This window comes from Porites lutea, chromosome 14 (assembly GCF_958299795.1).
Source record: "Porites lutea chromosome 14, jaPorLute2.1, whole genome shotgun sequence".
Lineage (NCBI taxonomy): Eukaryota > Metazoa > Cnidaria > Anthozoa > Scleractinia > Poritidae > Porites > Porites lutea.
In genome coordinates, this window is record NC_133214.1 from 21,501,415 (window position 1) to 21,515,445 (window position 14,031).

At 40.4% G+C, this 14,031-nt stretch overlaps 1 protein-coding gene across 1 annotated transcript; it reads right to left on the reverse strand.

The window, feature by feature from the left end:
- Positions 1 to 1,577: 1,577 nt before the first annotated feature.
- Positions 1,578 to 11,909, reverse strand: LOC140924483 (uncharacterized). The gene is made up of 13 exons (XM_073374506.1): positions 11,875 to 11,909; positions 8,915 to 9,244; positions 8,583 to 8,753; positions 7,640 to 7,966; positions 7,365 to 7,535; positions 6,870 to 6,999; positions 5,815 to 6,029; positions 5,271 to 5,455; positions 4,477 to 4,641; positions 3,973 to 4,187; positions 3,009 to 3,049; positions 2,403 to 2,499; positions 1,578 to 1,846 (listed from the first exon to the last, which is right to left on the reverse strand). The coding sequence occupies exons 2-13, from the start codon at positions 9,153 to 9,155 to the stop codon at positions 1,660 to 1,662; spliced, it is 2,145 nt and encodes a 714-aa protein (XP_073230607.1). The 5' UTR covers positions 9,156 to 9,244; positions 11,875 to 11,909; the 3' UTR covers positions 1,578 to 1,659.
- Between the last annotated feature and the right edge of the window lie 2,122 nt (positions 11,910 to 14,031).

Consider the following 14,031-nt stretch of genomic DNA (forward strand, 5'->3'; position numbering starts at 1 on the left):
TCAATTGAACTCCAGTTGTGAATCACAAAAGCACGATACAACATCTTTATTTACCGACTGATCAGTGACATAACATAACCTTATCTCGAACCTTTCGAGTGAATTACTGACACGCTTATTTCACGTGCTCAATCCTCATTGTTTTAATTCGCTGAGGTTGCTTTTAATTAATGATCAGTAGGGTATAATAATGTTTAAAACAACCATAAAAAGAATGGAAATTATAAACATAAGTTTAATTAAACCTACAACCATTCATTGTCAAACAAAGTACAAAATGTTCCTTCGCCAGCTTCTGAAATGCTGGCGCACTTTGTACTTAAGTACTCGATAGAAACTTGACTGGACCAAGTGAACATTCCACAGTGGTGAGGATCAACTTTTGCCATATCGAGAGAAAATATATACAGTGTGGATTGCAAAAGAAAGGAGAAGACAAATATATCGTGCGTGTTAACGCTACGTTTCACTGAGCAAGGGTAAAAAGGCAGAGACCTGATCCGGGACTAACAAAAAACCGGCATGTTATGCAAACACCGGTCACGAAAATGTCATGGTACACTGACTGCACGTGCAACCGCATGCGAGGGGACTCCGTAAACTAATTCGAGAAAGGTTGTCGGTTGAAAGCGTAAGTGTACGCATCAATCCATTAAGGCAAGAGGGAATGAGCCAAAGGTAATCTCGGATATAATAAATGAATTTTAAGAAGTCAAATAAATAATAAAAATAAATTAAACCGGCAACGCCTATAGTGCGTACAGATGGAGGGCCAATGTATCGAAATACGAAGTTTTTTGGAAAGGGAAATAATATTAGTACGATAGTTGAACGGAAATAAAACTAAAAAACAATTACGCCTCAAGGCCCGGGTCAAACGTCGCACTTTACATGTGCCAGGTCTGTCTTTTCCTGATGCAAGTGAGGTAAAACAATAGGTTTTCCCTATTAGCATTGAATTCCGCACATGTGACTGGGAACTGGCTACGTTTGAACCAGGCCTGTAGGTCAACTCGTTATGTAAAATTAGCTCAAAAATTGGCTATTTCAGTCTCAAGTTCACGTGCAACACATGCCTGTCAACTCAGTTACTTATGCTCTTTTATTTTTGAAAACATTTGGCAAACCGCAACTTGTCTCTGAAACAACGGTTTAGAAGTTAAAAAGTATGCAAAAGGTGTGAGAACGTTTCTCACACTTTAGCTGTCGAACCAACATTTTGCTTTCTTGTAATCAACTTGCAAACGGCTTTCCCTAAATGAACGATTTTCCGGTAATCGGAAGTAAGGAACTTAAAACTGCCCACATCACTTTCGAAGATTGTCGCGTGCACTTTTCTACAGTAGTTCATTTCTCGACGGCCGCACGTGACGTCGTGTGAAAACGTTCGTTCCCAAAATAATCTCATAGTGTAATTCGACCAATTCTCAGTTTCTTCCAAGCTAACGCTTTTTCTAAACGAAGACAAGACTAACGATCACAGTAGTATACCATAGTGCGAAGAGCAGTAAACCCCCAACTGCTTATTTGCTAACTCGCCAACCGTAAATTGTTACAATTTTCGGAGGAAGTTTCCACCTACCAAGGAAGCAAACTTACGTTCTCCGACGATTTCTCCTCTCCTCATCGCATGAGGAGTCTTATAAGGAGCATTGTACTTTAAAATGCAGTGTTTTCCACGTCACTATCAGTGTCACAACACTGAGCGTGACAATACTGGTTTGCATTACTCAAATCCAAATAAGAACAATGACGTAACATTATCTGTTCTAATTGTTCGTGAATGAAAGTGAAGGATGGTCTTTCGGCTGGCTTCTCGTGCCAGCACAGGCGCATGAGCTCGTACCTATCAAGAAAAAGAAAAGAGTTTGTTTTAAAAAAAAATTAAAGCGAAAGAGAATTCATGTATTGTTGAAGCTTATTATTTTCAGGGACACATTATAGAATCATGCAAGGCATTCATTTTTAACCACTTCATCCCTTCCCTTTTTTGGCACTACAGATTGCTGAACATTTACCAAAATATTGCTCTTAACTATAAATCCGCTAGATAGAAAAATGCTTCAATAAATGTGCTCAGTCTTTTAACAAGAAACACTTTAACAAAATGTAACACCTGTGCTGAGATCTGAAAGTGATCACCATCACTTCTCCCTGTGATGCCATTACTTTACAAAACACATTGGCGACGAGAATTAAAGACATGATCTCACAAGATGAATCGAGTTGATTCTCCCTACTACTTCTATAGGAAATGTACAGGTACAAAAATTGAGAATCTGCATTTTTATTTTAGGGTGTTTAAAGGGTTTAACTCTCCTCATGCAAGATCAGGTGTTCTTTTGTTCGCATTGCCTTATTAGAAACGTCTTGATATCAAAGAGTGCGAAAAAAATTCTCACGTTTCTTCTGTGCACATCGGAGGCTTCTCCAGTCTATATCCACTGCTAAGGACTTGAAAAAGTCTCTGATTGGCGATGGTAGGATATGGAGTGCCTCCTGCAAACAAGGCAACGCATTCATTCACGCCTTTTAAACGGGAGGAGAACTGGAGCCGAAATGTGCCCGCAAGTATTTCTGGGATTGTTCCTGGAGACGCGCTGGTCTGCTATTGGCCATTTTTGCCATGTGACTACTAACCTTAACTACCAACCGTCCCAAAAGCTTTGCGAACGTTTACTCGGCCTAGTTTCCTACTCATTCTAAAGTGGTAAATGGGGTAATGTAGGAGCTGCTCGTAAGGTGTCTCCTCATGGGTCACAGAAAACAATAACACATCATTGTTTATCATTATTCCCCATTGTTTAAAGGTTAGGGTATCCAACCAATTGGCTTTTAGGGTTAGGAGAGCTGCTACATGACTAGGTACATGACGAGAATCAAACTGTTTTAAAATATCCGCACCCCCATCGAAGTCCAAACTTCTTTAAACCATGATTAGACTTCAAAATGGTACATAATGGTATCAGAAATGATAAAAAGTTAGCCCCTCTGAGCTTGTTACATACCAAGTGTGCCCACTTCCCACAACAGAATGCCATACGCCCATCTGTGGACAGAAACAAAGGAATTTTGATAGGTTGGATAGAAATGCACACGCCCAGGTAAAGAAAAATCACGAAGACAGACAACGACGATTTTTTACAGCGCAAAAAGACTACAATCGGCGTCGAAATCATTGAATAAAGTATACACCCGCCTATAAGAGCAAATGGATTAAGAAAATCAGGCTGAAATTTGGCCCACAAAGTAGAACCAGTTCGGCCTGATATATATATAAAACATGTTCTTATATAATAAGGGAGAGGGTGTCGGAATAAGAAAGCAATGTAACTATGGTTGCTGATAGACAATTATAAATTAACTATTAATAACAGTTGCCTGGAAGTCTTTAGGATTTTACTTACTTAAGAACTAGATCCGCCTAAATCCCGAAATCTTATACGCGGGTGTTTACTGTATTTCGTTTGACATTATTTCTGTAAGACGACCACCAACGGGATCACTCCCCCACCCAGCCCCTGACCGATTAAAGTGGGCGTTTTCGTTGTTTCCAGCAGGCAAGGTGACAGGCAAGAACGATCTCCACGAGATGAGAAATAATAGGCTGATTTAGCATCAGGACGGGAACGTCAATTGACGACGGGAAAGCACACGGAAAGGACTAAACACGACTTCCGGTGCCCAATTTGCAGCTCTGCCATTGGTCAAGCCAGTTGTTTAATTTGCGCGCGCCGTCGTCAACTGACGTTCCCGTTCCGTTGCTAAATCAGCCTAATATAAGACGATTAGGAACGATTCAACCCCCAGTTAAGGAAACCTGTCACATGTTACAAATAGACGTTTTTTTAGAGATGAGTGAAAGAGATCGACAAAGGATCTAAGGTACGCATGAGGTATAAGATAGATAAGTCATTAATGAACCACTGAAAGTGGTGCGTAGGTTCTGTTCATGTGACATTGGAAACGTACACGTCACTTTCCGTCGTGAAAACTTGATCATGGATCGCTTCTGGTGACATCCATTTAATCGGTAGTTTTCTAGCTTTCTTGCAATGATAAACCTTCTCCGTATAAATGTAACGCGACAAACCAAAGTCCGCGACCTTGACCAGCTTGCCTTCACAAACAAGCACATTTCTCGCTGCCAAGTCACGGTGGACAAAGCCTTTTCCTGACAAAAACTCCTAAGGAAAGAAACACGAATTATTTGTTACAGGACATTACCTTAATGGGTTCCCTTATATGTTTGACAAATAAGAGAAATAAGAAACAAAATGGTAAAACATAAAATGTTGCCAATGTTGCCAGCAGACCGAGGTCACACCCTAAAACTATATATGTGGTGCTGTGAACTGTTTTAGAAAGACGGAAACAATTGCGTTGCTTAATAATTTCGAGCTTGCAGAAAATTAAAGAAAAGGAGATTTGGACCTTGCAAACAACAAAACAAAATAACAAAGTGTAAACACATACCATTCCTTTCGCGATTTGCCATGCGAATGTTAGTAGGTCAGCGGGTGTCAGCTTTCCATCGTCATGTAATTCATCAGCATCTGTAACTACATTATTACAATGTTCGCCTTTGTCCTTGGGGGTCCCTTGGCGGGTTATGGTGGATGTATTTACATAACTTGCGCACTATCAAGAAAGAAATGAAAAAATGAAAATAAAGAACTTTCCTTTACCATACTTTGCACATTCGACAAGTTGACCAAAAAACTGAGCAACCTTTCCTACATCAATAATGGCCATTTTTTGAGTTGTTCCTAGCGTCGGTTTCAAAGCGAGGCTAAGTAGTAGCGATTGATATTTATAATACTTGTTTCCACAAGAAAGGTTTTGCACTTGGTGTCGTTTTGAAAGTGAGAGTTTTTGGAACTCGGAGATTGCCTATCCATCACACATTTACTTCAAGATAACTTGAAAAAAGGGACCCAGATCAGATAGGAACGAAAAAGAATAGCCATACGTGTTATGTCTTCATTTCGTTGATCATCCTGATCTCGATGTTTTGATTCCCTAAAGTCTAACGATAAATACATTACGCCTAAAGACAAATTAATAAAAAATATCCTGGACTGGATCTTGGTGTCGTATGGAGTTAAGAACTAGCCATAACATGACAAATAAAACCAAACAAACAAGCAAAATACTTAGCTCAAAAATTAATTTAATTCCCCTAGACTCTTCTTAGATTTACGAAATGAGACTTAAAAAGTATAGCACAACCAGTAACAAATTAGGAACGTAACATCCAGATCTCTAACCTGTTCTCTTCTTTGCCTGAGATGATTAAGGAGATCACCATATTTCGCAAACTCGACAACTAGGAACATAGGAGTTGTCAAAGTACAGCAAGCCAGTAAGTTCAATACGTTCCGGTGATATCCGATTTGTTTCATGAGTTCTATTTCCCCCAGGAAGTCTTGCTTTTGCTCCTCCGTGGCACCATCTAATTATAAAAAAAAAAACGGAACAAAATTGACAAGTTCTGTTACATTCTCGCTATAACGCTAGGGAGTGAGAAAACTTCTGAAGCTACAAATATTCTCTTCAGTTCCCTGAAAAGCTTCGTTTTAAAGCAAGAACCATATCGAACATTATTAATGTTTAGAATTAATGTTAAGAATAGGTTGAAGTTAAGGTTTCATGTTTAACAAGCGATCCAGACTTGCCACAAGTCGACCGCGAGGGGGCGCCGAAGGCGCGAGGGACGCTACGCGAGTGACGAAGGGAAATGACTTTGAGAAACTGGTCTACAACGGATCTTAAAAGTGTGTGGTTGAACATTTTTATAGTCGTAAATCTTACTTCGTAACATCTTCACCGCTACTCTGAGAGGTTTTTTCGGATATTTTGTGTCCTTCTTTCCCCAACGACTGGAAATTCTTCTACTCCGTGAGCCATCTGATTTTTTAAAAAAGTCGCCACTGTATACTTTTCCAAATGCACCTTCTCCGATAATCCTAGCCAAAGTGATGTCATCAAAGTGGACTTCCCAATGATCAGTGAGTTCGGAATTCGTTCTAAAAATGAAAGAAATCTATTGAGACATAACCAACACCTTGATATTATGATTCCCGCCCTTATTTGACGAAAGAGCTGTGTATCGCCCTATGTAAGAGAATCCAAGACAGTCTTGGAATCTGGACTCCATGCCATGGATTCCGGATTCCACTCCTAGTCAGTGGAACTTGGATACCGGATTCCAATCCTTAGTGGGATTCCGTATTCTTTGAGCTGTATTCCGGATTCCAAGGTCCAGGATTCCACATTTCACAAACAAAGTTTTCCCGGATATCGGATTCCACAAGCAAAACTTCCGGATTCCCTTACTACGGGGGGTAATTTTACGATCACCTGAAAGGCAAAATTAAGTGTTATCTAGGGCATTAATATAGCACATCAATAATGTATTTTTTTTATTGTTATTATTCACATCTAGTAATCCCAGAACTTTAAATTACGCTTCACCGATTAGTATTTAGCAGTCCACAAAGAGCTGTAGAAAGGGACCAAGAAAAAAAAGGGGCGGGATCCGGGAATTCAAAGTGCGATAGGCGGGAGGTCTGGATCCCCCTGATACCCCCAACCCCACCCCAGCAACCTACCACCAATTTTTTTTGCAGTTCACAACCTTTGTCACCTCTGGTAATTCCGTTGCACAAAGAGGTGGGAACCGGGAATGCAAAGTACGGGAGGTTCGGATCCCCCTGTTCTCCCCCCCCCCCCCCCGCCCGACCCACCTCCACTGATTTAAATTGCAGTTCCAGGCTTTGTCACCTTTGGTAATTGCGTTGCACTAAGATGCACTAAGAAGCACTTCCAGTATACGACATTAACAGCCGTATTCTTCAGTTACTTACCGATTTCTGAAAAATCTCAGACCAAACCACACAGCTGCGCCAAGGAAGACAAGGCCAATAAAACTTCCAAGAAGTGGTGCTAACAACCCGGATTTACCTGAGCTTTGAAGATAGCTCCTTTTACTCGAGTCTACAGAAGATACATTTAGCAGACAACCTTTTAGTATTTAAAATGATAAATACACTCAAAGAAAAAGGTCGCTTATGGCACTTTGAAGACGTACAGTTCAATTCACCTTTATGAAAGAAATTCATTTTGTACCTCAGGGAACCAATAATTACGATGCACAATGCAAACAAATCAGCTTGTCTATTCTAACAAAGTTAACCACATATTAATACATCAGAAAAGTGTCCAAAGCCCCAAGGGATTTTCTTAGTACATCAACATGGTCGCAGTTGCATTGTTTAGAAACCAATATGGCCGCTGTCACGACGTCATGGGAAAACGCTCTGTACACGCTGTATTAATACACTTCATGAACATTTCATTACCTGCACATTTGCCCCCAGAGCAGGCGTCGATGGACATATTCATACCAATGCAATTCTGTCCTCCCCATTTTGGTACTGGTTCAGTACACGTGCGAACACGTGATCTGTTTCCTGTATCACATGTTACACTGCATGGTTGCCATGGAAACCACTGGCTCCACTCTCCGTCCACTATAAATCAGTTGTCAAAGGAAATTTTAAGAAATTTCTTTAATTAACGCTACCTCAACCCAGTTGATACAGAAAATGTTTGGAAGTAGATATTAAAAACGCACCTCTCACAAAACGGTAAACGAAATTGGTCCAAGCTTTTCCAACGCCGTGAGCAAGCCCATTGCATTCGTAGGATTTGCCATGTTTGTTGTACGATAAATCGCCATTTTTTCCACTCCAACACTCACCGTAGTCTTGGATGCCAAAATATCGGAAGCCGTGCTGCTGTGCCACTGACGCGCATGCGCGAATCACAGCCATGAACGTCGCGGTAGCATTGTGCCAATTTATGAGCTTTTTGAAACTTTTGAGTAAGACTGGTAAAGCACGTTGGTTGCCTTTGTCTTTGAAGCAGCCGACTGGTTCAAATTCATCCACAACCGTCTGATCTGAAAATTCAGCAAGAGTGAGGTGAGTACTCAATTTCCGAGTAATCTCGTACCCAGATCTCTTGTGGACGGAACCTAAAGCAAGATCTAGTCAAATCCGATTAGGGCCCGTCAGGAATGTGACAAGCGATGAAAGAGCAAATGCCTGAAATAAATCTTCAAAATGGCGGCCGTGTTAAACGACAAATTTGATAGAGTAGTGAAGTTTTCTCTAAATTTTTTTTTTGATCAAGACCGCAAAAAAATTAATTGCATATGCTATAGCGCGCGCAGATGACAGCACGTACGTCATCCCCTCACTATCTAGGCAGTTTGAGTAGCCAATCCAAAATCTTACTTGACCAGATCTCGCCTTCGGCTTCTTGGACAAGAGATCTGGGTAAGAGATTTCATTTTCGAGGGTTTGTTTCAAAGTGAGGCTAACAGACCCTTCCACGGTTTTTTTCAACTTTTGACCTGGACCAGTTGGGGAAAATAATCATTAGAAAACGTTAGCGCGTTTGCGTTTGCAACTGAAGCGAGATTAATCCACCCTCTAAGTTACTGTTAAAATCATCACAGGCTAATTACATTTAAACATCCATGATGAGATGAAACAAACTAATTTCACTCTTACTTTTACATATCTGAAGACCGCAGTTGCTGGTGGAGACGTTTGTCCCAGTGCATTCTTGTCCTCCCCATTTGGGCGGCGGACTGGTACAGCTCCGGGTGCGAATTCTGTACCCGTATCCACATGTTACAATGCAGGGTTGCCATGATGACCAGTGACTCCACCTGCCATTTACTGTGGAGTGAAAGTATACATATGTAAAGTACTCACAACCTCGTTCCCAGCGTCTTCCCCTTTATATTGGTCCTCGGGACTCCCTGGACAATACCCGGGAACTCAAGGATGGTGATTTTAATTTCATTCATGTTTTTATATAAACAGCACAGCTAACTTACCTTTCACAAAACGATACACAAAGTTACTCCAAACTGTTCCCACACCGTAATCCCCAAACTTGTAGCAGTTGTCTTTTTCACCGTGCTCTTTGTAGGTCAATCCGCCATTAGGCCCAGTCCAGCATTCGTAGTAATGCTGCACAGCAAAGTATTGAAAGCCATACCGTTGGCTTACATTTTCAGCGCATGCGTGAATGATTGCCATGAAAGAAGAATTCATCTTGTGCCAGTCAACAGGCATTTTGAAATCTTTGACGCGGTTTGGCAGAGCACGTGGTTCAGGTTTATCACGAAAGCATCCAACTGGCTCAAATGAGCGCCCAGTTGTCCCTGGACAAAAAAAGAACGGAAACTCACAGGCTCTACATTCACGTTTGTCTGTAGAAATCTAAAGACACTGAAATTACAGTGGAACCTCGGCCTTGGTACACCTCTATTCAAAAATTTGGCTCCGGAAAAACATTCACTTAGTCTTTGTATCTTACCTCTATTGAAGGGACACTTGTCAAGACTTTACTCACCCTAATAATAATCCCGCCGACTTCGCAGGCTAGACCATACTAATCGCACCGCACAATAGTCACCAAAAACCCATCAAGAAAACACAAATGCCAAATTGTCGATATAACATGGCATATAATATAATTCCGTTTGATAAAAACGATATTTCCAAAAAACAAACTAAAATTCAGGTAAAACCTATCGCTGCTTGTCCAGCCTGTGGAGTATTTGCCACAGCATTTATTACCCTGGCGGTTATACATTCAGCTTGTCTGACTCAGTTCGGTGGTAACAACAAACGTACATACAAGGACAGCTGTTTCGTTTTGTTTCAAATATTAATGGTCAATAATGCGCCATAATATATGAAATATATACTGTTCAACCAAAACTGACTATTAAATTCCCTCCGATCCGGAGCAAACAACCTGACAGCTGTCTCGCGGTGTGTGCATTGAGCCTCCGGGGGGAACTCACATATAAAAGTGACGGGATGCTCGTCAGAAAATAAAGGAGACCATACTAGGACTAGCCTGCGCGGCAGGCGTTAAAAGGGGAAGGGGGGAATTTGGGCGCGCGCGAGAGAGAAAAAGGAACGCCTGCAAGGAGCTCGAGGCCATTGTTTCTTTATGCATAGCCGTAATATAAGCGATAAGCGATGCCTGAATGGGCAAATATAGTGACTTTCCGTCCCAAACACCGTAAGTGAGACCAAAATCTTCAATTTACGTCCCTAAGCAAGACAGCGAGTTTCCTGTCAGTTTTATATGGGAGTCCCCCCCCTCTCCCAACCCCCGGGATTGAGCACTAATCATGATGGATCTAACTTCTCAGGAACTTGTAGGTAAATCTTTATCTAGTGATGGCTGCCCAAGCAAAGCGAGTGTCGCTCATAAGTTATGTAGTATAAGTCGTATAACTACATAAGGGGGGAATTGGGGGGTACCCAATACCGCAATACCGTAAGAAAAATTGGCAACTACCAAACTACCGTGTCGAAAATCGACAAAATACCGATACCGCATTTATGATCGGTCACACTTTCTTAAAGTTGCATCCATCTCGCGTGTTTGATTATCTCAAGCATATATGCAGCAGAAATCAACCTCAGCCATTGCGAGAAAACGTAAGAATACCTCGAATTGATCAATGCAACTATCGAAAAGCCCGGTAATTGGAAGCCCTACCAACTTCATCATAGGTTAAGTGTAAGAACGTGTGTAATCATTGACCATTAAATGTAAACTCCAAAAAATATCGACCCGTTTTAGAGAGGAGAGGGCAAATGAACAGGGCCGCAATTTGCCTCAATACTGTGAAAGATCTTTTACCGATACCGTTTCCCAAAAGGATGAAAAAGCGCGTACCGCAGGGCTCGATGATACCACAATACCACGCATTGAAAATACCGCTTGAAAAAAAGTGTAATACCGCAATACTGAAAACCCACATGTCTCCCCCCCCCCACCCCTCCAAAATTATTATGAGTAAAATTTTAACATATACGAGTTCAGTAACTATATGAAAAAAAAAAAATGACCAAAATAGGATTTCTGTTCTGCCAGAATGCCTGCTTAAAGCAGAAACGAACCTTTTTTATCGAAGTTGTAGGAGGAAGGAGTTCCACAATTTGGCAAGATTCTGGAAATGATCTACCGATTCATATCCTTTAACTTTGAAACTTATACAAGGGGGGCGTGAGGTTTTGCGGTGATGCGGTTTTGCTCGATTTTGCTGCGGTTTGCGGGAATTTTTACTTTAAGTTGCGGTATTTAGGAATTTTCGAGTAATTTGACTGCGGTTTGCGGTTTTCTTATGTTATTCTGTGCGGAGTTTATACGTAATTCTGTGAGGTTTTGCGATATTCCTACCCCTCTTACGCCCCCTCTTATACAAACGGCGCTCGTACGCTCTTTTTATCTGAAGTACCTTTTTGCAATTCTGATTCAAAGGTTTTTATTCTTCGAAAGAAGCCAAACAAACCATACCCGTCCCTTTAGTAGAAGATTAAAATATTCTTTATCCCTACCTCAGAATCACACCCATCTGGCTTTGTGAACGACAAAAAAAAAGAAACTTTTTGGAACTGAATGAACTATATCAGTGCGTAATCTATTAAAGCTGGCAGGCTTTTGGAGGACCACGAATGGCGTCTGCGTGTTCAGTCTGGTAACGAAACCAAAACATTCTACCTGCTTAAAAATTCCAGACTTTTTATCTCAAAACTAAATTGCAAGTTAGGTCAGATAAATGGCAATTCAAGTTTGCTACGGTTTTCCACATTTCAATGGAGGATAACAAAAAGATCATACAAAAATACAGTCAGGTTATGCGCTAATGGAGAACAGGTGCATTGTTTTATTCAGTCTCTGCGTAAAAGCAGAAGACTCCGTGAAAAAATCATATATAATATTCATAACAGATGTATTATCAAGAAATGAAAATATAGCATAACTTACTTGATGTTATCGTAGTTCTAGATCCAACGGCTTTCCCATCGTCAGAACACGTTATTAAAAAAGCATTCAATGTTGCCAATCCGATCACTGTATAAAATCCATAACAAAGAATTTCTTGTACACTGATTCCTCGCGAAAAAGCACGAGATAGGACCTTCATGATACTCGACTGGGTATTAAGTAGCTCACAGAACCCCAAAATTATTAGTTTTTCGTAATAGCAACAATATTAAACAAACTCTAATATCTTGTCTTGATATGAGCAGGTGAAATCCATCAAACACCTTGTCTTAAATAAACAGTTTCTACGTCCAAGGAGAGCAAAGGAAGTGATTATTGGTCGCAGATAACGATAATATTTCACCACAATTATTAAATATCACTGTATTTTCCTGTTAACAAACGTATATATAATGTGCTTTATATGCTTTTTCTTGGGTACCTAAAAAAGTTTCTTTTTTACTCACTTGCAAACAGGCGATGACCGTCCATTTTAGGGTAGTCTACCCGGTTAGGGCCCCTCTTCGTTGCCGTGGAAACTGCAATGGCGCTTGCAAAAGGGCGGCTGGTCGTGATCCGGTAATGTCCTTCTTGATGCAATTCGAGCACTAATCGGCAGTTTTCGCGGTCAACACTCGTTAGGGATCAACAGAAAGTGCTCTTATCTTGCCATTCTTGTCACCAAGTTAAAATTTGTGTCTCCTGTCACCACAAGATGGCACCGATGAGTACCGGATTGTGAAAGAAAAGGATGGCAATGAATAATGTATACACTTATAAAACGAGCAAACAGGAAGTCTAAAATCGTGACTAAAACGAGAAAAGTGACAGAACAATGAACAATAAGCCACGAACAGCTCCGTTCATTTTCGTGCCTTTTACTCATCTAAGATGCGTCCCATTGGTCTCGCTTCGTAGAGGAAAACAGAAATAAAAAGAATTTATAAACATGAATAACTTCCAACCGGATTTTGGAACCTCTGCGTGGTGCTTCCATTTAACATTTTCATTTGACAAACGACTTCTGTAGACCTCTTTTTAATTAGCTTCCCATTTGAAAGACTACTTTAAAAAAACCTTGAATTGCCGACAGGTACTTCAGAGTTTGCACGAATCTTATACGCGATGGTGCGGTAGAACAGTTGCAGTATGTCTTAACAAATTTTGAACCCCTTCCTCTACCACCTTTACAAAAATGGTTCGTTCCTGTTTTAGGGCAGCATTTTTGCGGAACAGAAATGTTATTTCATGGATTTTTCATATAGTTACTGTACCAATATCTGTGAATTTTGTTGGTGCTAAAAATTTAACTTTAATTTGAATTTTATGTAGTTATACTACATGACATATTCATGAGCGACACTCGGTTGGTTGAGAAGCTCTCTTGTGGTATTCTGACGTTAAATGAAGATTAACTTACAAGTACCTGGCAGGTAAGAGCCAGTATGATTACGGCGCAAGGCAGACACCGCGAGACAGCTGTTTTACTCCTGCTGGTTAAGTAGAACACTGTTGCTTGACACAGCGCTCTGTATGGCCCTAGCTGCATGGAAAAAATCTGTTGCTTTTGTGCTGGTTGGTTTTGCTGCCAGCCGTTTACTTCTTTTATTTGTTGTTGAGCGCAAAGGAAAGTCTTTCAAGGTGGAACTGTAAACCAACTCATTAAAAATTTCTATTTTCTTTTTAGCAGTTAATATTTGGTTAAACGTCAAATCTACATTATAAAAAACTTTTTCAGTCAACATTTTTTTTAACATTTCAGTGCCAGCAAAACGAAACAGCTATGTTCGCGCGTCTAGGCAAATAGGTTTCTGAAGCCAATGTCAACCTCCAAACAACTTTCTTGTTTGGAGGATAACAAAATGGTTATACAAAATAGTGAGTAAATGTACTAATTCAGAACTGGTGCTTGGTCTTTCTACAGTCTTCATATAAAGAACGACTAAGTGAAAAGTAAATCATAATCGTGTATAATATTCACCTAATATGCAGCAGAAGTAGTATCAAGAAATGAAACTATATCGTAACTTACTTGGTGTTAAAGTAGAACCAACGGCTTTCCCATCGTCAGAACACATTCCAAAAACAGCGATTAATGTTGTCACTCCGATCACCGTATAAAATCCATAATAAACAATTTCTTGTACACTGACTCCT

What these genes read in the sequence shown, in the direction of transcription:
- LOC140924483 (XM_073374506.1), bottom strand. Translation starts at nt 9,155, where the DNA reads ATGCCTGTTGACTGGCACAAGATGAATTCTTCTTTCATGGCAATCATT. An exon ending in GGCAAATCGCGAAAGGAATG is followed by an intron (nt 4,188 to 4,476) that starts GTATGTGTTTAC and finishes TTCTTTCCTTAG; the next exon opens with GAGTTTTTGTCAGGAAAAGG. An exon ending in TTCACGACGGAAAGTGACGT is followed by an intron (nt 3,050 to 3,972) that starts GTACGTTTCCAA and finishes TTCTGTCCACAG; the next exon opens with ATGGGCGTATGGCATTCTGT.